The following is a 24,730-nucleotide window of genomic DNA, read 5'->3' as shown; positions in this document are numbered from 1 at the left end:
AATCGTATAAAAGTTGTTGTATCCGTTCGTGGCCTGCTTCGAACGAGAATCGAGCAATCAAAACGTTTTCATTCCGATTCCACGGCCGCAACAGCGACTTTACTTTCGTGCTTCACGTTGCATCAACCCGTTGTTCCGCCTACGCGGCAGAGTAATTTGCACGTACGCTGGCTGCTCGCCGATACGACCACTGAATACAAGCGATGCCCTATTTGCAAATGTCAAATTGTCCATACGCATTACCGCCCCGTCTACGCTACGTGCCGAAGTGTCTCCGCGAGGTAGCCAGCGCGCGAGCTTCTTTGCATGTAATTATCGGTCGAACATCGAATTCTCTGGCTGACTCGAACGAAAACGTCTCCTCTACGCGTAGTTACGTAACCATTGAAACGGAATCGCTCGCCTGGGTGGCAAAGGGGAATACACGCTCTCGCATAATGTGTACAACGTTGCTACTTTGCTTGGACATCGAAACTTGTACAGAGATTTGTTAGGCAATGGAATATTGGAATACAGAGCGAATTTTTAGAAATTGGACATCGAAATTCGATTAGGATTTGAGTAGCGATTTACGGAGAGAAAATGGATAGAATTTTGAGGTAACTTTCTGAGGAGTCATAGGAAGAAAGTTTGAAAATTAATAGAATTTTTTACGTTTGTCAACGAAGTAAATCAATTTCCAAACTTTAACTCTTTATCGTAGAAATTTTTCTTTACTTACGAGTAAAATTTTTTTATTAGAAAAAATAACTAGTAATGAAATGTAATATGTTTATTATAACCTTAATTGTGAATTATGGAGATGTAAACATTATTAAGCAAAAATATTTAAGATAATCGTATAACTGTGCCTGTACATGTCGCGATTGTGAACGTCAAATGATTGATTGAAATATCTATAAAAGAACCTTGTATTATATCACATTTAATTTTACTGTGTTATGCAGAAAAGTTATTTTAACCCAACTCGCATTTTTGTCTTGTTATCTCGAATCTTATATGCAATCTTAAGAAAAGCGGAAATTTATTATAAACTCGAAATAACAAATTATTAAGCGTATACCGCTTTCTAATAAGTTACTGTCCTATAACAATATCAAAGAAACTTTATCCGTCACTTGGTTTGAAATTATTTCATGATCAAACAATAAATAAAATTTAAATATCACTGTGAAAGGCACAGAATCAATTTACACGTCAAGGTATACCACCAACAATCTCTTCATGAGAATTTATTAACACTTGAGTCAAAAACGACAAGAGATCCGTGACAGGGTTAACAGAAGATTCAACGTTCGCTCCTAACCAGCCATACCACGTTACAAGCTTCATTAATACCACGAACAAACACCCACATCCGGCTAGCGCTAAGAAATCTTGAACAAGACACGACGTTGACGTAGATAAGGAGAATACCGCGTCGAAATCGTGTCGCTGCAGGGAAAGTCAATCTCTGGTTTATTCTTAATCGGGACAAGGGTTGCGCCTATTCATGTAGTTTCTAACACGTCGTTAATGATGACATATTAATGGATCGTTAATGCCACAGCGTATCGATTTTCGTTTCGTATGGTTGTTTCGTAAATGTCAGATATCGCGCGCATTCCAGCGCGTTCTTGTTTCTTAACGAAAGGCTCATTAACATAGCGAACGTATACGAAGAGGGATAACTCGTTTCACGATTTTAAACATTGTAAACGTCACGTCCACGTACTGCTGATCGTGCATCTGGTTTGTTTTGATATTGGCCATCAGGAGTTTGATAATTTCGTCGAATAATGAGCTGAACCGGCTGACCAGGTAACGAGTGGTTCGTTAACGATGAAATGTTAATCACTCGTTACCCGATCCGCTGATCACTTGCTAAGCCTTTCAGTATATTGTACGCGTTGCTTTCTCTGCGTTGTTGATGCTAAATTGAACGTTTAGTCGTTTTGGTTGATATTTTATTGATAATTTCGCGCCACCGCGCGTTATATCCTCTATAGCGTTAATTAAATTTGTCGTAGGTGATTGAACATTTTCAAAAGTTTACAGAGATTCGAAATTATTCTAATAAATGTATCTTTTTGTTTTGAATATTGGAATTAGCGAAGTGGTCAAAATATTCAATTCGTTATTTTTGATAGAAATTTGGAAAATTTTCAGCCGGGTATTTCTGAGAACTTGTGTGATCTTTTATAAAATATAAACGAGTGTTTTTCTCTTTGCAATATATATTTTTCCATATTCTCTACATCTTCATTTCTTTCGAACAAATTTTATATATGTTATGGTATTAAATAACGCAATTAAGATTGTTGTTAATATTTCATCATACTTTACGTAACGCCATGTTTATATATCATGATTTAATTTGTAACATTACAATACATTCACGTTCGTGTTCAAATTCTTCGCGATATGGATTGTGGTTGTAGAGATAGATACGAGTGTGCACAAACGGCTATATTTTTGTCCGGATATGTGTTTCGAATATCATAGCTTTTTTATTGTGTAACAAGGTTGAAATATGAAAATTCGAGAGTTGCAATGGAGTTAAAATATAGCTTATCTTAATGTATAAATATGAGTTGAAAAAGAACATTTTCTAACCTTATCGGCATACGCCTACGAGCTATGAGTTATGAAGGAAATACATACAGGAATTTCCATATTGCAATTTGTACATGGATGTCAATTGCATACGAAGTATGCAATGCTTGTAAACCAATTCGATATAAATTGAAAATCTTCTTATACTGAAATGTCAAATTTGCATTGAAAAGAAACAAACGAATATTCAACATTTTGCTTACAAGATATCATTATAAATCGTATACTCGTTTGAAGTCGAAAGAGACATTAATTGTATGAGTGACACAGGAGCCGAGTTGTTCAACTTCGTTGATGTTAAAACATCCATACTTAATTAGATGAGGTTGCTAAAAATTTGTACACAAGCAAAGTCCTTTGCTCGTAAAGATCTTTCTTTCAGCTCGAAAGTGTTTTAATGAGAATCGATGGTGTATACGTATCGATCATTAGATACACGGTTGGTGACACCTATGATGGATACGTTCATTACGAACATGTATATTTTCTTTATTTCTCAGAAACTAAGCACTAACCACGCATTCCAATGCAAAAGATACAAAATTTGCAGGAAATACCGTTCTGTTTGTTTTTCAAATAGCTCATAAATATCAATAAATATTATTTATTCCTAGCAATAATAATCTCCCTGTAATAAACTATCAGAATGATTAACGTACGTATACTAGCAAACACGACCCAATAAAGAACAAATTAAGAACCACACAATTCCGTGATAAATTCATTCCCATAGAAACCCGTACGAAAGACAGAATGTCCACTCGACGCTGGGCCGACATGCGCTAATTGACCATATTATGGAAAACAGCCGCGGGTCAAGTAACCGCGTGACCCCTGATGTCATCGCCGCGAGTTGCACCGAGACCGACACACGCGAGGTTCAGAAAAGTAGTCTTTGTTGAGGCCTGCTCAACTCTCGAACCCTTGCATCACGTTTGTTTACACGAAGAAAAGCTTAGCCAACCGCGCGAGAAGTGACGCATAGACGATCATAAAGTTGAATTTAACACGCCATGAATGCAGGAGGTCTAGCGAGAGTAGAGGCTAGGCGACGCGTGTGTTGTCAATTGTGGCGCGAGAAAAACCTACTCAACGTACCACACGTAGCCGCTGGAAAAGTTTCTACGAGCGATAGATCAAGCCAGGCAGCGGCTCGGTTTCACCGTGACAATTTATTCGATGCTTTCGTGGAAACGCTAACGATTCACGATCGCAGCACGAGATTCGTATCTCGTGGAACCGGTACGCGAAACGAGTGAAAGAAACGGAGCATTACGCGATGGTTCTTGAATTTCCCACTCGAGGCAAGATCCTGGGGTTGTAGAAACGAGAGTGGCGCCGGGGCGCCGATGCCTCTGTGTAGATCACACAGAGGTTCGAGCTAGGCCAGCAATTTATCATCGTTGACGCGCGCTGGACGGACTCGTCGGGCCCGTTCAAGACTGGCTTTTGATGTCGACAGACAGTCGCGACGCTGCCGAACTGCTCGTGCCTCTAGATGGCTGCTCGTACAAGCAACCGTTCTGATAAGAATGTTTGCAGAAAAGCTGACCGACTATCGTCGCTCGTGATTTATTACGATTACGCCTAGCTAGTTGTGCACGAGCCAGCCTACCATATAGCTTGGGTCAGAAGTTGCTATCTTCTCTCTGTTGACGAACCATTCGACCATCAACGTCGTGAAGTCTTCGACGTCATGCGATGTAACATTGACGCGAGAAGCTTGAAACTCTGCCTCAACGGGCCTTCCGATCCTCTTGAGCCCTCTCTCACTTTTCTCTGTTCTTCTCTAACTACTTTTCTCAATATGCTTCTCTCGGTTAGTCGTCATCGTCTTCTTGCTGGTAGGGGGCTATGTGTAGCGGGCAGCGTCGAGCATCATTCATCACTCGACACTTTTTGGTATAGCTGACAAGTTCTCAGAATATTGGCGCAATTATATTAAACATAAATCAGTTATAACAAGCCTACGTGGCTGCAATGAGCAGCGTACTATTAATGTGCACTGAGATTTACTTCAACGTTATATCGTTGTACCTTCTTCTGATTGCTTTTTAAGTTTCGTTTATTTCTACTTGGTCGTTGCAGTTTGGTTTCAGTGTCGTCTTCGTTTTTTTCGAATATGTGTCGCCAGTTTCTGGAGTGTTTGTAGATATGCTTCATGCGAGTTGATAGACCTAACTATGAGTACGTAGATTGCTGCGTGAAGAGACCTTGGTAATAGTGCATTGCACGCTACGATTAATAAGTGTGACAAGTGTAAGTAAATACTTACATGTTGTATAAAACATGTTCAGAGTATGAATATGTGTTTTTCAATTATTTAGAGATATACTAATAAATTCCTTTGCACAATAACAACAAAGTGGATAACAAAACAAGTTTTAGAAATATATTTTAATAATTACATGTCGGAAGATTATCCTAGTAATTGATCTTATCTCCGTGAATTCAACTTTTTGGAGAATAGACATTAGTGGTTTTTGCTTGTGACTTGCAAAATTATAAAACTGTGAAAAAAACAGAAGTCTACAATCTATAACTTGTATATGCTCGTTGTATATGTTTCTAGAAAAAAATGAGAATTATTAAAGTAGCTCATTCAGAGGGATTAGAATTATCATCAAATTAAGAAAATTGATGATACTGAATAGTTAGATTATAAAGTTTTCCGTGTTTGCTTCTGCATTCTTTAAACCTCTCGAACATTATAGACGATATTAATAATATTAATAATTAATACATCACTACGTTAGTAGCCATTGATAATAGTTCTCGTACTTTTCCTCAAACTATTAAATATTATACATAATATTATACACAATTTAAATGAATTTATCCATTTTCCTATTATACAGTGGTTCCTCTATACTTTCCCTTACGCATTCTCTAAACCTCTGCTATCATAGCCGCTTATCGTAACACTTACCTACCTAATCCCCCAACTTTCATCGCTAAATTCTCGAACTTTCTCACTCGTATCCCCCCATCTCAAACTTGCTAACACTACAACCAACTTACCAGCCAATTTCTCTGGGCAATTTGCCATAGTCACTTTCTACCACACACCTCGTCATTGTCCTTCTACGTCGAACCAAGTGGGCAGTATCCCATTCAAGCCTTACGGCACGATTCGTCCCCGATCACAGCCGCGACGCGATACCCACGACCATCCGTTTCCAGGCAAATAACAAATTGTACGGCGGGGAAAAGCGGCGACCAGGTTTCGGAGAGTCTATTTCGTGTCCCAGTAAGGCCAGGTCGATTAGTGGCGGCGATAAGACGAGCCCCTTATTAGGAGAAACTCGTAGAGACGTTCTCGCTGAGCTGTTCTCACCCCCCTGACTCCACTTTGGTTCTCTTCTCTTCGTCCTCTGTTCTTGGACAGAACTTTTGTGTTCTTCCTCCCTTCGCTCTGTCTCTGTGTTCGTCTTGTTTCGATCGTTTCTCTTCCTCCCACGAGCGCTAAGACCGAATGAAAATGTATGAGAGCGATATCTATGGAACGGAGAAGAGGGCCAGAAGGGAAGCAGATGAGATACGATCCTGTTCTCCCTTTCTCTCCACCTTCTCGCGGTGCATCACGCGTATAATGCACACGTGTAGCAACTGCAGATGGCCGGGAACCAGTGAGAAAAAGGGAGAAGGGAGCACAGCGAAATAGGCAGGAAGAGGATGGAACGGAGAAGAAAAGATCGCGAGGGAGGGAGACAGTTTTGTTTTCAACAGACTGTATGTACGGAGTACCGTGTACGTGTGTCCGAGGCTGAGGAAGCTACCTACGCCCTGAACCAAGCACGGCGCCGCGTCGTTTCTGCACCTGACCAGCTAACCGACGATAAATTTCTGCGCAAGAAAGAGCGCTGCCTTTAAAGGGCGCTGTCCAACCCTCATCGCACCGCTACAATGTTGCTCACCGAAGATAGTTAGTCTTGCTGCGTTATGATCGAAGGTGGCGATGGGACAAGGGACGATTTGTTCTTGGAAACAGAGATTAATTCTTTGATGATTTAGTTTTGGATTGTCAATGGTTTGACAAACGAAGATAATTGGAAGATTTTGACTAATTTTTAGGATTTTTATGAGAACCTATATGATTCATATAAGGCTAGATATTTACACAGATTCGGTTGATAAATTCGAAGAAATAAATTTAGGGCGTGTCAAAAATTTTAAAAAGTACTCTAGCGGCTAGAGAGAAACAGCGATAAAATATATCGTAATTTAAGTAGCAAGTACTTTCGTGGAGGATATGTAGGTTAAGATAACGTAAGGATCACGAAATAAGAATAACTGTAATTACGAGCCGAGTAAGTCAACGTCGTACTATACAGACAACGGAAATGTTCAAAATACATTATGAAACGAAACAAAGAAAAGGCAGGAGACGGGACGGTGCGTTTTACCAGCTGCCTGCTAGTGGATTCATCACTAAAGACTTCCTAACAGCTCCATATCTTAAACGTTAAGATAGTGAAGTGCCTACCTACATTAAGAGATATATTCGTATGAAAGAGATCATTAGTCAGAACTTTCAAGAATTTTGTATTTAATGTACGTTCCTTTAATTACGTATATGCAAGAATGACTTTACACGGTCACGTATAAATTAAAACTAATAATTATTATAAAGTGGCTACGTAAAGTATTTAAACATATTTTTATTTTCCGATGAAGCGTCTTTTTATCAGATTTTATATGTCTAATTTCCATAGTATCACATTTTTGCGGTCATATTGAAAAATTACCGTTTTCGAAAGTGGATCCTAAGAACTATTCCTAAAGAACTCTCAGACTGTTGCTCGATAAATATAAGAATCGTTGATAACGTAAAAACAAAATGTAACATAGAATGAATTTTTCGACTAGGATATTCATAAATCTTAACTAGAATCGTATCTACAAATAATATCTATAATTCTGTACATGTCCCTTAGAAAATATCCACTGTTCAAATTATCAAATTTATTCTATAAAAGTAACCTGTAAACTTCTAACCTCTAAACATCATTTGTTTTCTCAAAGATTCCTCATAGATTTTTCAGTGGCGCCGTGAAGAAAAACTGGGGATGTTCGAGACGGCCAAGCAAAATCACAGCCCGCGGCGCGCTAACGCGACGGCGTTATTAATCGCGCAATAAGTGGTGTAATCTAAACCATTACCGTGGCGTAATTATGCGCATAAATCGCGGTGCACTGGTAACGGTGCTAGCAAGCTATATAGCGAGCATGGACACACATGCGCGCGCATCCAACGCGCCATAATAGCTTGCAATGATGTTGCCCGCCCTGGTTAGTTATTTATTTGACATTATTCATCATAAAGTTAATTGGTTCTGGAAATCGCAAGAACGAATATAGAAAACAGGTATTATGAAAATTCTACGGAAGGTCCGGTTAAAGGCGTCTTGGTATGTAACAAAATAATAAACTAATGAATTATGGCATATTGGGAGTAGAACTATGTACTTAGGTTAAGGTATATTTATTTTTAATTTATAATAATTTAATTTAATATATTGCAACGTGTCGTATTGATAATACAAGAATGCAAGGATTCTTCTTTTTTAAAATTAGAGTCAGATAATATAACGAAATTCACTGGATATTTGTGTATTGGATATTTCGTGTTTACATGTAGTTTAGACAGAAAATTGCTCAGTTTGTTGAATATTGTTGAATATATATCACTTTTACTCTCAATATTTCATATAAGTAAAATATTTTGTCAGAAATTTCTTCAGAAGCAAAAGATCGAATCGTTTGGAAAGTTTGTAGTGAAATCGAAGAATAATTACAAGGCAGTGCGTTTACGTAAGGTTAGAATTTCATTGAATAATGTGCTGAATATTTATTTCGTTCACATTCTTTTGCTATTTACCGGCTAGATTCGTGAAATATTTTTTATAAATATTTTTTATAAATATTTTTTATATTTTATAACACCATATCATTTCAAGTAGCTTTTGCAAATCTCTGTAAAACGCGTGCACTTTGTAATCGTTTAAATAGTTTTATAAAAAGTGGAACAAATGATAATTAATAAATGATAAACAATTCTCTCGTGAATTAAATGAATAAGATTGAACATTTCAACAGAGATTTACCAATCTTTTCTGGTTATTCATCCATATGTGAGATCGAACGTTATCTCGTTTAAAAACTACTTTTCTTTGATCTATCAATTTTTCATCTTTTTCTTCGGTTGCTGCATTTAATTTCCAGCAATAAATCATTTCATTATTTAACAAAAATCCATATATAACTCTTTCTGAATATTACCAAATATACAGTAGAAATATATATCAATCAAAACGCAATAAACTTTTTAAAAAAGATATTAAAAATTGAATAATTTAATCACCATGGCGACATGAACAATCCATAGATCTTCAAACTCGTGAAGTAACGCATCGAATCCTTTCTATGGAGGTGTTCTCGCTCTTCGGTAAGCTTCCTGAATTTATTCTACGTGTTTGGCCTATCTATTAAGCATCTTGTAATGGCTCTATTCGTGAAGAGGTGATCGCTCGATGAAGGGAAATCAAGATAATAGAATGGAGAAGAAAGAAGGAAGTTACACGCGTTTCTAACATAAGATCGTATCTGGCTCGCCGAGAGATTCTGACCCGTCTATTAGTTGAATATATCACGGTCGCTTCTATAGCTATTAATGGGGATTCAATTTATCGGTTGGCAAAGGTTAATCCGCGATTCTTTCGTTGAAATATTCGCGACACCGGCGCCTCGTTAGGTGCAGCTTGGCAGATGAATAACGTTTCTTGATCGCGGCTAGATCGTCTCGATTAACGCCATGGAATTTTATTGTGTTGGAGGATGTGGGTAGACAGGATAGAAGTTTGGATATACAGTCAGTCGTAAAAGCCTACACTCCTTAAATTTGAAATATAACAAAAACGTTAGGCCTAGTAATATTTTGGTATCAAATATTGTATTAATCCTGTTACATTCTTCGAATTATTTTCAACTCAGTCGTATTTTTTTCCGCTGCTAAAAAGATTCCTAGGCTCGCAAATAAAGTGGAAGAATTCTTATTAATACGTATATTTTTATATTTCAATTTTATGTCATTGAAACGACAGTGAGATTGACGTACACGTATTTAAGGAGCACAACAGGACTACTTGAAATTAGATATATATTTAAAGATTAACGCAATTTATTATACATACTTGAAAGAAGAAGTAAAAGAAGTATAAAATTAAATTTCACAAAAGTGTACGTAAGCCTGTTATATTTCCATGAAATTATAAAAGAGCTGAATTTTAACATCATATGTAACATCTTATTAGACATTAATAGACTCAAATGTTTTGTAATCTCTGCTGTAACTTCGAATATTCCTCTGAATTAAATGTTTTATATTTTGTGAATTCATTCTTAAAATACATTAATATAAATCATTCTATACTGATATTTAAATGTACAGGATTCCGTGACAAGTCAAATGTACGTAAACTTTTTTGATTGACCGTAAGCGAATGTTCAGAAGAGAATGTCTAGAGTTATTATTATTATATTATTACGTAATAACGTAATTCTTAAATTTGTGAAAAGAGCGGGGTAAAGTAGATTGGTCGTGTTAGACGGGAATTTTTAATAAAGTAAACACGGTACATTCTGTTACTTAAACGAACAGTACACGTTCACTGGCTGGATCGTTACTCCATTCTGTACACGATTTCGTTGTTAAACGAATTTTCATCTCCGCCAGTTCGATGTACGCGGTGTTGGCAAACCAGGTAAATGTCTATGAAACAGCAAAAACGTGATTGCATTTACGGTTCCCCGATGGAACGTTTGCGTTTTAGTCAAATAATAGCGCGGCTGTCGGGTAAATTCTGTATCGAAGGGATGTTGCAATTGTTTGTAATGTTTCTCCTAGCTAATGGTACCCTATCTTGTTTGCACGGTGTTGCATTACATTATCGTACGTTCAGGAGGAATTGCGGCGCACGTCAATCATCCTTCAACGGTGCCTGGTATTAATTTCTCAACTTAACTGCATGATAGGTTAACAACGAGCGACACATCGCGCTACAACATTTATTTCTGCTAGGGCCCACGCATTCCTTTTGCTTATACACGTTTATTGTATACCTGTAACTTACGTACAGTTATGCACGCAAGATAGTAATGTTTAACTAAACGAAGCAATTCAGCATTTGTATTTTTGATGAATAGTCGATGAAGCGAATGTGTAACTAGATATAGTTATTCTCGAGCGTAAAATTTGAAAGAAATCGTCGTTTAAGCAAAGTATTCGACTTTTGTTTAATATAGCAGATGTCTCTTCAAACGAATTAGATTCGTTTTTGTTTTCGATGCACACTTGGTAGTATCAATAAGTAAATACAGCAGATTTATTTTTCAGTGTTAAATATTGAAAGGAATTGTTATTTAAATCTCGCGAAAAATATTTGATATTTATTTATTTACCTGTTGCTTTGGGACGTTTCTCCAAACGAATTAACTTTATTTATGTTTTCGACGCATCATTGATGGTATCATTATGTTCACACAGCACAGTTGTTCTAGAATGTTAAGTTTTGAAAAAGATTATCACTTAAGTAAGATAATTGTCAGTTTTATGATCCTTTCTGTGATATAATTGTAGACCGATATTTTGTTACGAAATCAAAACGCTGTTTTGTGCCAAAATGCTAAACGAAATATAAGATACATGTAAAAGTAGAATATACAGAATGTATACTAATATATACATATAAGTGACACTTCTCTGTCTGAAAAATTATACAATTGTATGAGGCATACGTTTTACTGTGAACATACGTGAAAAAACGTGGTTCTGACGACTTTAGAATTCACTTTCCTTCTCTAGCACGATTTTCTAATTACAATCATAACTGTGCCTTGATCTAATTGCATACTGCCATACCATATTACAATATATGTCTACATAGTAAAATATTTATGTATAAACAGAAAAAATGGAACCTTCTTCTTACTGGTAACCACCGGGCTGTGAATATATATATATTTACAGGAAATCCAAATGTACAGAAACGTGAAAACTGCAGATAATATACAGAGACATATAAAATATCCAAACTGAAACGCTCTTTATAAATCCGTACTTAAATTCTATTCTTCGGTTCTGTTCATAAAAATATGAATTGGCGGAAATATCTGGTTTATCAATCGCCATTAAAAATTTCTGTTGCCATTCATTTCTCAGTCTCATTCCACTCTCACGTTTACGCTGAATGAATCGTCGAAGAAAAAAAGTAGCGAGCAATGTCTCAGCAAGAAGAAATCGCTGCGATGTAGCAGGAACGGGGTGACTAGGCGAAGAATGTTACAGAATACCATGTGCTTACACAGAGGGCTATCGTATGTGCTGAGACTGGTCGGTTTTTACGCAGTCCGGAGTCGGAATCTCGAGGACGCTCGCGCGTGTTTACACGGCCCCTGAATGCGCTTCTATATGCGGTTTTAGACACCCCGATAAGAGCGCGAACGGCGTATCGACTATCGAGCCGCGCGTTGCAAAACACCTGGGTGTTGCAATACACCTTCGTCGTAATGCCGTTGCCTGGCCTCAGCTCCGTGCTCTCGGTACAAACACGAGCGTGAACTCGCGCGCTTGTGTGGCCGTGACGAGTGTGTTGCATCGTTGCAGCATGCGGGCGTGTAAACAGTCGAAGATAAATAGACAAACACCAACGCGGTTCGTTGTTTCCGAGAAAAATTGCCGTGTGCCACAAAATATTTACGAAATTCTACACTCAGCTCGGATGATACGAGAACGATAAGGCGGCTAACAAGAAAAGAAAAGAAACTGTGCTTGTACGTAAAAAGGCTTTTACGAGCTTACCATAATAGTCACTTACTATAAAATGTTTTAGTGCGTAGAAAGTGTCCGGAATCGGTACAGTTGAGTTACAGATTTGATTGGTTAGTAGTGAGTGGTGAAGGTTTAACATCTATACATGGTTAGTATCTATACAAGTTTCTAAATTACTCGCCACTCGATTAAATCACTGAATATCTCCGATATTATCTCTAAGAGGATGTTAGTACTTGTTGTTTGTGGTTGAAAGGTTGGATAGAGGAAGAGATGCAAGTTGTTGATTTATATTAATGGTTGGTAATAGGATCGTCTTCTGTGATGAATTTGTATCCTTTGTAGTCTGAGTAACGTTCGATATTTTGCCCTAATTGACTCCGTACTCGATAAGCTATTTTCCAAAGGTATTCATAATTTGAGCGTGCTTTTATATTTTCGTAACTAATGACGTATCTACGTTGACGTATTTCGATTAAATTAAATACAAAGTGAAAGAATATATTTTATACGACAACATAAAAAAAGACAGAATAAAATAGTGATCGAGTTTAGTTGAGCAGAATTAAGGATACGATACGCTTATCTCGGTTACTGACTGAGATGGTCACATTTATAAGTCGTTCGTCTACATCTACTGATTAAAAACTGAGCCAACGAATCAATGGCTCCTCTTTTTATTTTAAAGAAAACAATTTCTTGGAACATCTTTGTGTTGCACTACTAGGAAATTTCTCAGTCACCTGTAAGTTCGACAAGGTGAAAAAGATCGTGGATGAAAGAGAATGGTTTCTTAAGCCTAACAATGTACCTTTCATTCTCCGGATTCTATGAATCTATGTATATGTTTCAAAGAAATTATAGTAGTTATATATTAGAGAAGATTATAGTGTTAAATTTTGATGATTGAACCTTTAAAATGATATAATAACTTGCGACATTAATAATATTACAAAAATTGATCTGTTTGGGTATTATGATACATGTATGTTGAAATGTATACGGATAGTTATGAATTTAGAATTCAAGGTTTTTGTGAAAAGTAACCACGATTCGTTGTATCTTTGAATTCTGCGTGGGAACAAAAGTTCTGAGAAATTTAGACGGTCGTACATGTACCGTGTTTCTTGTTGGGAATTTACGTGTACTTGGAATTCTGTATTTGAAATATTATTTCCCAGTCAGACAAATATTGACACTGATGATGCAATGTTGACTGTGAAAATCTTATCTCGAAGACGCAGTGAAAATATATTTTTTGACCAATTCTTTTTTAAAAATCTACAAATTCTATAATATCTCTTTAGTTATATTGAAACAATAAGAAACAATAAGAAAACAAAAGAAAAGAACAAAAACAAATTTATAGAATTTGAAATTCGAATGGTTAATAATTCAGAAATAATTCAAACGGTATTTTAATGACACGATTTTACATTTATCGTTGAACATACTTATCGTTAAATAAAAATTATACGTATTGCAATTAATATTGCAAGCGAATTTTCGTAGTTGCGATGCAACTTCGACGTGGTGGATGGTCGGGTTTGGAAAGCCGATCGCGAAACCCTGTTATTCCTGCTTTGCAATGGCTCGAACGAGTTTATCGCGATACACGATGCTCGTTTGGTTACCGGGGTATCTCGGTGTATCGACATCGATAGATCTCGATAGAGAAAGGAGGATCAGGAATTGGTTACTGCAACAACCATTGTTGATTTCGGTAAACGGATTGACGTATCAACATCGTTTATCGTCGGCTTGCACTAATCTCACTAAAATCCCATGTTGTGTTTGCTTCGTTTATTCAACATGTTAAATGTTACTTTCAACACATGTTATTTAGATAAACATCTAAAATGATAAATATAAAGGTTATTTGAAAGAGTATGGACATTTGAGTTTCTCAGAAATCAAATTAATCAATTCTACTTGCATTCTACGCTTTGTAATTTCATTACTCGGACATACGGTAAATGTTCAATCTCTCAAGAAACGGATGACACTTCCACAAATTCATTTATCATAAGGAGCTAGCATAAATCATGTAGAAAAAAAATGTTTATAACGTCATTATTTTTTTTTTATCTTTAAACTGAGAGAATTGGCAATGTCAGTGTCTGCCGTACGACTGATTTAATTATTGTTTTTGATGTGGTGACCATCTTAATTTATTTTAATTTTATCACGAACTCTTTATGTAGTTCTTGTATCTTAATTTTATTTCATTTTTAAAGTATGAGAAACTAGAATATCTAAATATATGATGAATATCATCTAACAATCGCGACGATCAGAATAAGACTAATTCTTCCGTTTGCAACAGCGATACAATTGCATATAAATAAAAAATTGCAAATTTCGTACGATTCCGATCGTCATACTCCAAATTTACAAACTAGTTATTCGAAACTCTAATACGCTGGTCCAAGTTTCTTCGTCCTTTTCAAAAATTTTCTGCCACCGACTCGTTATTATCATCTGGTCCTCGCGAGCACCATCCACATTCGAAACCAAAAAATTACAATTCCTTCGCCTCGAAAGATGCATACATCCCCTGCGGCTGTTGTTCACGACTTTTCGACAGCTCGTAGGTACCAAGCTAATACCAGGAAATTACCGCTTGTCAACGCTTACTGCCGACACGCGTGACGCGGATCTTCCAATTTTCACGCTGCAACTCGATACAAGGCTGCGGACCGCTCGTTTCCCCCGAATCCTCCTCTTCGTGAACGCCTATCTACCACGCAAGCATGCACAGGCCCATCTTTCTTTCTTTTTTCCTGTTTTATCTTTTTTTTTTTTTTTCGTGAAAACAGCTTCACCCTGCCGGGTCTAAGGCAGATTGTTCGTCCCGTTAGGTCCCATCCGCGAGGCAAAAGCAATCAGTTATCTCTGGCCGTGAACTTTCCACCTACCGAGGTTGCAGGAAGCGTATCCAGGTTGATCGTTACGGTCGTCGTCGAGGCACCACGGGTCATCTCGATTGCAGGGGATAATCGAGCCTCGAGGAGGCTGAATGAAGCTTCTTCTTCGTCCTCTTCTTCTTCTTCTTCATTCTCCCCCTCTCCTCCTCTTCCTCTTGTTCGCCTTTTTCTTTCGGTTGGTTCGCGAGTGTTTCGTTGTTGGCTAAAGCACCCTCGTCTGCTTGCCTCCCCGATGCGGATTTATCGGCGCTTCATAGAGACGTAAAATCACTGTCTGCTTTAATCTTGGCCTGGGCCGCGATCATCGGTCAGCCGACCAACGGCCCGCGCCTCCAAGATTATTGAATACTATGGTCGGTTATCGTCGGCCAGGATCGTGCTTTACGGCCCGCGATACAGAAATCGCCGGTATCCACCGTTCGGGGAAACTCGACGAGAAGCCGCGCCAACGGATGCAATTAGGGGGACGATTATTGCATAGGTAGCCGCCGTTTAACCAACACTGGCCTTCCGCGGTTTATCGTTACGAGGAATTTAGTCACGTCATTCGACTCCTTTACGTGCTTGTTGATACGAAACTTGATGAAATTGTAGCTAATTTATTTGCGAAGATTTTAACTGTTTTTTTGTCACTTTTATCCGAGTCGCTTAGATGTCAAATTAATCATAAGTTGAAAAATGGGAGGACTTGACATGGCAAATGTTTTATCAAAATTTATTTTAGTATTTAGGGATATTTATGTCGCTTCATAATCGTAAAAATTGTAGCTTTGAGGGTAAATCGTATTATTTCGAAGCGAGTGTGCCTATTTACAGTATCAGTATGTCATTTCAGCTAACGAGAGAATCAAGTCTTGAGGATCAATTTGTGTAATGATCGTAACAAATAAAATCACTGTCGATATTTTTGTAATCAGGTTACGTATATCTTCTCAAAAATAAGCATTCGGATATGTTTGAGTGGTAGCGTACATGTTTCCGTTCGTAATAGAATTGGATTCGTATGTAACTTTCAACACTTTTGGAGAATTTTGTGAAAATCGGATGAATTATGACTTGAGCGATTGTTTTATTAAATCACGTATTGATTATGCTTCTCATCTATCACTGGAGAAATATAAAATCCTCCGTAAGGTTGATGTGCTTGAAGGTTTTAAACGCAATGAAGTTTGAAATATAGGAAAATTGCCACTCGTACGATTTACACAAAATTCTGCAGAAACTTGATTGTTCAAGGTAATATCTTTTCATCTTCTACAAAATTACTAATATTTAACCCCGTCAATGTTCGCAAAACAGGAATCTCTTCTTCGACTCATTGCCCAGCTAATTCCCTCGATTATTCTCATTGACCAGCTACAATTTCACAAAACATCTATTACTAACTTGGCTCATAATAGAAACAAATCATTGCTATTATCAGAAAAAAAATCATTACCATCTTCTTATTCCACAATTTGCCTCTGATCTTCATAATTTCACGCGAATTCGCAAAACATCAATGGTTTCCCCAACTCGTTTCCCACAAGAAGAAACGACCGCGTATGAACGTTCCCGTTCCAAGAACAAGGAAGATGGGATCCTTTGCCGGACAAATTGTCTTCGTCTGATGGAAGAAGTGAAACATCATTGTTCACCATCCAGAATGATGAACAGTAACGTACGTAGGTACGTCTGCCAGTTGCTTATTACATTTCCTTGACTCTCGTAAGCTCGACGCTCTCGTACAAGAGGCATTACTTTTCCTCGAGGACCTCTCTACGGAGGTTCGTGTTGTCCTCGTCGACCGATGACCCGGAAGCCTTTACCGTGCATACGTAGAACCTGGTGCGTGTCCATGTGCGAAGCTATTTTATTGCGCGCGCGACTCTATAATCTTCCTGTGAGTGCTGTGCGCGCACGACGACTTATTTCCAATGCCTATACTTACGTTTAATGTCTATATCTGCTCGCGAGACCGGTAGCTTAGTTAAGAGAACGAACAGGAATATAGCGGGTAGAGTCTCTGAGAATATTTTTTTTTTTCTTGTCTTTCTTTCTTATTCGTTGCCATGAAATTCTGAAATGTCAGCGGTTTTCGATAAGCTATTAGCAGAATGCGGAGCGTCGATTTTCTACCGAGATTTACATATTTCTGAGACTGTGGATACTGGCAGAAACTTGTTGGGTGCTAACAACAAGCGTTCATCTGCTGTTGGTGTTTATTTTGAGCAATTGGTCTGTTCTTTCATCTTTTGGAGACGAAAAGTTTGAAGGGGATATACTGTATTCTTGTGTATGTGACCCTGTCAACTTGAAACTTCCTTTGAACAAATAATATGTAAAAAATAGCAATCCCTAACGTAGGAAAAAAATGTTCTCAAAACAGAGAATTTCCAACATTAGCTTTTTTTTATTGAAAATAATCCAATTTTCATTTTAAAATATAATTGTAACTCGAGCGCTTTGTTTTTTCATAAAATCATAAAAAATCCATCAATTTTGAAAAAGATACTTCAACATGCCATGACGAAAATGGGACATACGTAGATGGTAGAATTCATAGAAACTACTATTAATAAATAAGAAGAATCTTTTTCTAACGAGCAAGAATATTATTCTTTTCGTATAGTTTTCTTTGGAAGAATAATTTATTTTTTGCTTAAAAGATATAAAAGATCGGCCATAAACTTTTAAAGGCTGCTGCTTAGAAGCGGGCATTCTCTGTCAGGCGATTCCTTTTGCAGTAGTATTTCTCGGTTCGCTTTTACGTTTGCCACGGCTTGAAATTTATCGCATGACTGAGCACTAGGTGGGCTACAGTGGTTGATATTTCTTGCATTCGTATGCATTGTGCTTAACGAAGCTGGCTTCGCGATATGTCCAGCGATACTAGCTGATTGAAGTGACTTACGAACTTCCAGATGACCGGTTGCACTTGGGATATGCGCGGGCTACTATTCTTTGGATTTACGACGTGTGAATATGCGCGCTGGCTGCGTAGAATCGTTGCGACATTTGTGCGGTTGCGCATTCTAGATCCTAGATCCTTGCGGTATATCGTGTCGTACGATTTGAATAACACGTTTATGGTTAGCTTTTCCATGCTTAATCTCGCGGTACGCTTGAAAAATAATGATATTTTGTAATGGAATATTGAAATATTCTTTTATGACAGCAATTACTTATCGACGGTTATAATTGATTATTATTGAAAATTATAGTCATATAATGGAATATTCTCCTTTATTAGTATTCATAGTTTTAATGGCGCTTCTTGAAAGATATTTTATAATTTAAAAAAAAACGTTCTGCTATTAGATACGTCGAACAGGTTTGGGTATTATTGAATTGAAATATTTGAGGAATGATTATTTAAACGATTAATCATCTTGTTTTGCAAGATATTATTTTGAAATAATTACGAGTGAGTTTATTTGGACGAGAGAATGATTTTTCTTATAATGAATTAATTCATTATTTAGTTACCGAATGAAATAATCTTTTATTCTATTTCATATCTTGTACTTGTTATACTTATTTGATTTTAACATAAAACAACATTGTTTCCTCTACCTTATCGTTAAGATAAAAGTAACAAATTTATTGAAATGATGCGTTATTCGGTACTCTTGTTTTCTATGTTTATTTCAAATGAAACATACCGACGTTTGATATCAAGTATAGTACCTACAGCAAAGTTCTCGTTTATATAATATTCTTTTACCTCTTCTTTGTTTAAATTGTTGTATATCTCTTTCTAGCAGTTGATAGAAATTAATTAGTTTCCATGCTCGCTCGCAATTTAAGATATTTGTTAAAACGAACCACAAATTTTCGGGAATACCGAGAGAGGAGAAGGCGAGATTAAACGTCCTGTATAGTAATTCTTTGCATGCTTCCGTGGATCGTACGCTAAATTCGTGTGGGTCGAAGGCTTGGTGTGTGAGGTCCAACCACGGAGTATCAAAGGTATGGGCCACTTCACCAGGTGTGGAGAATGGCGCGCCTCGATGGCAATTATATCGGCAAATAAACCAGGAGGTGAATATACTGTGAGGTTGGCTGCGGGTTGCGCTATGAATAGACCACTGTATATAGATAATTCTAATCTTCCAATACCAAGCGACAATTAAAGCGAAGAAACGGTTCTCTGCTCTTTGAATATTCACTTATTGTCTCTTCCCAAGTGGAAACCGATTAAACAATAATATCAAATTTTTAACAACTAATGGAATTGTATTCTGTTATATGTATAAATTGTTCGAGGTATTTTATGTAAAGGAAGATTATATACTCGTATGATCTGTGTCGTGAACATTTTAAGTACATATTTTCCAATATCTCTTTCTATTAATTGTGAATAGTATTGTTCATATTGTGCTCTCCTCGTATTTATTATTATCCTGTAATTTATACTTATAAAATCTAAATTTTCCAATAAGTTAAGAACATCTCGACGTATTTACAACTTTTGCCTGACCTGTGCTTATCCTGTGCCTTTATTAACATCATTCTCTTGTTTACGAGAAATCTGATAAATCTTCGTTCGCCAGAAATCTGCTAAAATCTGCAATTAGTACAGTTCACCAAAAGAGAAGAAAATATTTGACGATACGTTAACATGTTGGATTCAATTGACGTTACCGCTGACCAGCATTATACTTTACAATAACTCCAAAAGAGCCATCGGTTGACCGACAATGTTGGTATTAATCGAAGTATGTAAATTAAAGGAACCGTTATATTCCTCAGATTTGTAATGTCACGGTAGCAATATAGTGCTAACTAAATACAAAATTAAAAAATTTGTTTCTTTCATTAAAATGTATAGTGATGTATCCTCCTGAGATAAAAGACAGCGCTCCTAGCAAACTATGAAGAATATCATCACTCTGACAAGAAACATACAAAATTTGTGTATAGCAAACATATCAAAAACTCGATGAAGTACAATTTAAATGCGATATTCGAAGCAACGTCAAAAACCAACGAATCTATACAGTATTATATACGTTGTACATTGGTGCGGAACACGTAAGTGGTATTGCCTGCGATACACCGACTCTTGAGCGCTCCTCATCAGGCTGCTCGATTAAAGCGCAAACGCTGGCCGAAACCGCTCCGTCGACTTCCCACGGCTGTTGACATGTTTTGTGTTCATTAGTCGGCACTCGAGAGAGTCGGTACACAGGCGGCGAACAGAGTTCCGCAGTGCACGGCGTGAGAATAGCCGGTTCGAAACGATTGTCGTTGCGGTCTCTCTCGCCGCTCGCGAAACCTTCCTCTCCGCGATCGCAGAAATTTTATGGAGGCGAGTAAACCGCTCGTCAGAGAGTGGCAAAAGGGGACTCCTACCGTTGGAGCAACAGACCACGTGAGAAAAGAAACGAGTTGAGCGTGAATTTCAGGGTTCTCGAGGCGGTATCACTGGCGAACGCCGCTTACGAGAGAATAAAATTAGCCGAGGAATGCGGATGGAAGGAGTGGACTGTTAATGTTCACGGTTCGGGTCTCCAATTCGTTTGAATCTCGTTGAACGTTATGCGCGACACGTGTTGACCATAGTTTCCGGAACATCGTCCTTCTAAGAGATCGTGATTTAGTGTGGATGGCAAGTAATTCGGTTGTACCTACCATTCTAGAAAAGTATCTTCTCAGATTAATGTTAATTGGACAAAATTCTCCGAATTTCCAGTCTCTTGACACTAGAATGTATTATTAAATCTGTTATATTGATGAGTTTCGGATTGCTTGCTTTCATAATTACAAAAGATAGGCAGACGATTTTGATGTAGAGTGATGATTGATGATCAGATGCAGAAACTTATTTTCATTATAATCACTTTAATTACGATCATTTATTATCTTGACATTCCTCCTCAGGACCTAGGAAAGCAAGTTCGATCAAACTTTGGATAGTAATTTCTAACAAACTACTCGATACACTAGATGCAGGACATATCCATCGAAAGAAACCGAATCATTATATGTACGTAAGGTTTGGGCAAATCTATTAAACATCGTGTAGTATTTTTGTCGAAAATGTTTATAGAAAATCAATATGTTTATTTGATTCATTTAATGTCTACGAAGTATTCAGTCAAAATTTGATCAAAATTGCTCTTATAATTTCATCTGATCATCCTTCGAAAATGAGAACAAATGTAATCAAAACTACTTACTCCCTACTTACAATTTAAATAGTTCGTATTTGTTTGATCGTTAGAAATAATGCGAATATTCTCTTCGACCAAACACGATGAAACAAAATAATTTGTCTACAATTACTATTCGTCAATACATTGTCTCTAATGTCGCATATCACTATAGAGTTTCCAATTTCTACGTATTCCAATCTCCATTTCAATAAATATTTCTATTTCAGTATCAAATATCGTTTATTGCCTACGATTATGACATGACAACGATAACAATCGTTTCTTTGGTTTTGTGGTTGTTTCGATTAAGCGTAATACCATAGAAATCACTGGCATTCGGAACGAGGTAGCTACTCCAGCAACGTTGTGCTGTTTCCAATTGCTTCACCAGTGATTACCATTTACGATCGCATAGAAATCGGACGATTTCTAACGAAGTAGAAAATTAGTTACGGGCCAGCGTCGTTTGCATTCGCTTCTATGCGAATCATTTCGAATATGACGAACAGTTCGACAGAAAACTGGCGTGATTCGCATAAGAGTAGAAGAAAGTTGTGGAAAAATGATAGCTTTGTCGACAAAGCGAAGAACTTGGTAAATTATTCTTTTCGTTATAGCACACGAATGACTGGAACGTGACTTTCAGAAAAATTTTGTTGCATAATTCGATATTGGTAAAGATAATATTTTATATTTACTTACTATTTACTTACTGTTGCGTTTCAACGAATCTTCGAATCGACAAATAACGTTCATTTGACTTGGCATGTTTTATTCATTACCGATGAACTTTTATCTCGATACATGTTGCGAGAAATTTATTACATTTTCGATACTTTTTGTAGTTCTTACATTACGATACATTGATGTCATTTACGTTAGAAACTTCAATCGTCTAATAATGTATCCTTTTGGATAAAACCAAATTCTATGTTTAGATCGTATTCAAACACTAATGACGTCGTGACATAATACCATGTTACTCTCAATGCAAAGTTTCTCCCTTTGAATCAACCGTGTTCTATGAATTCACTCTCCTCTTCAAATAGTTCTTGAGGAAAGTGTTTGAGGAATATGAATTAACCTTAATTCATTTCGCGTGTCGTTGCGTGAAGCTTAATACAAAAGTTAATCTTCGTACTTTCAGCTGAACAAAAGAAACGTAACAGGATGTACAGTCGGTTATAAAAATCTACGTGGTTTTCTTAAATTTCACACGTTATAACAAAACATTAGTTCCAATAATATTTTTGGCATAAATCTTATATTAATTGAACTTGAGCGTATATTTGACGCATTTATTGCATCTACGTGCAAGTATACACAACCTTAAGGTCGCAAAATAGCTTTTTTTTTACTTCTTATTTTACTTTTACTTTTCTTACTTACAAGTGTATGTACGCTTCCGCGATTGTCTGTACTCCATTCAAAATTCATTACAAAATCATCCAACGCACCATAATCGCGCAGATCCAAGTCGTGAAAGAAAGATTGGTCTCGCAGGCAATCAACAAGATATCCCAGTTCAAACGAAATAAAGCAATCATAGCAACTCATTAGGCAGTCTAGAATTACCCAACATCCATTACAACCAACAGCCACGAGGCACACTTTGATCAAGTCTCAATGATACACTTGGAATCGACAGCAAACGCGCCCACTAAACCTTTAACCCCTTGGACGACTGTTGCTTTGAACGGCGAAACGCTCCTCGGTTTTCTAGCATTCTCCTTTCTTTCTCAGCCTCGGAATGCTCGTGATGTCCGCGTGTACGAATTCAAACGAGGAGCACGAAAGCTATGAGAAGGAACTCGAAGACGTTTTACGAAGCTCGTCCCGCTCGTAGATTCAGCAGAAACGATGGCTCGAGTCGGCTCACTGACAGACACGAATAAAGGACCGATGATAACGAGCAGACGGCACTACGAAATGAACGGTGACATCTCGTCGAGTGGCGTCGGATTATGACGATGGAAGCGGTTATGAATTTTCATGACTTGGCCCGTTTGAAAGAGATCCTGACGGCAAGTAACTCCGCGGATAAATTACGATTATTCTGTCGAACAGTTGTCAGGATGCTCATTTTTCCCCCCTCCGCCATTAACCTGAGCCAGATTTAGCTGGCGAGTGGGCGAGTATCCATGTGAAACTCGAATTTCGCCCGCGAATCGTTCTCTCAGAGGATAGATTTACCAAGCTGCCGTATATATGATGGTTCTCGCGTTTTGAATTTGAAAGCTCTTGATTCTGATCTTGTGCTGGTCGAGGTTAATTAAATGGCCGAGTTTGTGGACGTTTTTGTATTGGATGTTGGCTGTTGGACGTCATATGAATGTAAATGAGTAAAAAGATAGCAGACCAAGGACTTCCTCATTTTCTGAGTTTAATTTTGTTCTTGATATCAATCGACCTTGGTATCGGTGGTATGATACAAAATAAATATAAAGAGAATGTAGATAGTTTGCAGATTCTCGTATTGAAAATGAAAGAATGACATGTTTGGATATTGGAGTAGATAGTTGTTCACGTCGTTCGCAAATAATAACGCGCGGAATATAGACATTGCCCTCTTATATTTATAGCAGTTTATCAAATTGATATAGAGGGTGATATGAGGCTGAAGTATTTAAATTAATCTAGATGTTCAGTGATTAAACGCATCGTAAATTCTTGGATTAAACGCCGAATTCTATGTTATTTCATATTCTCTGTATATACTCGAATTCGACGATACTTTTCATTTAATCGAAAAACCTTATATCTTACAAAATCAAACATCGATAACAACTTGAAAAATTCGTACTGTATATAGAATTATCCGATAAAACGGTATCCTTTAATCATGTTTCACTAAATCAAATTTCGTCGAAGATTCTATGTCACTTGTTCTTAAATATATTTTATCGCGTTATATTAATCGCATCTTGGATAATAATTAATATACCACGGAAATAAGACCAAGTAGTAGAAACACGATCACGTTCGTACGTTGTTTTGCACAGTCAAAAATCATCACACCGTACATTATCGAAACGAGCAAGATTAGATGGTATCCAGATAGTCAAATAATATTATTAACGCAACGACGCGATGTTTGGTTAATTCAGTTTCGTGATTATACCGGTAGAAAAATACATTCGAATACGGATGATTAATCGTGGAAACGGTTGTTTCTCCTCGCCGACGTCGGTCAGGATTAATCAGCTTCTGAATGCGCAAAGATGGGAACAACGTGATTA

General features: G+C 37.3%; 1 protein-coding gene across 1 annotated transcript in view; it reads left to right on the top strand.

The window, feature by feature from the left end:
- Positions 1 to 7,953: 7,953 nt before the first annotated feature.
- The window catches only part of Mesr6 (misexpression suppressor of ras 6), a 470,406-nt gene continuing 453,629 nt past the window's right edge, over positions 7,954 to 24,730 (top strand). The window contains exon 1 of the mRNA XM_072022516.1: positions 7,954 to 8,006. Within this exon, the coding sequence (XP_071878617.1) occupies positions 7,969 to 8,006 (38 nt within the window). The 5' untranslated portion in view covers positions 7,954 to 7,968. The remainder of the gene's footprint in view (positions 8,007 to 24,730) is intronic.

This window comes from Bombus fervidus, chromosome 2, assembly GCF_041682495.2.
Source record: "Bombus fervidus isolate BK054 chromosome 2, iyBomFerv1, whole genome shotgun sequence".
Taxonomy (NCBI): Eukaryota; Metazoa; Arthropoda; class Insecta; order Hymenoptera; family Apidae; genus Bombus; species Bombus fervidus.
Note: the sequence above shows the minus strand (reverse complement) of the source record. Positions and strands in the feature narration are given on the sequence as shown.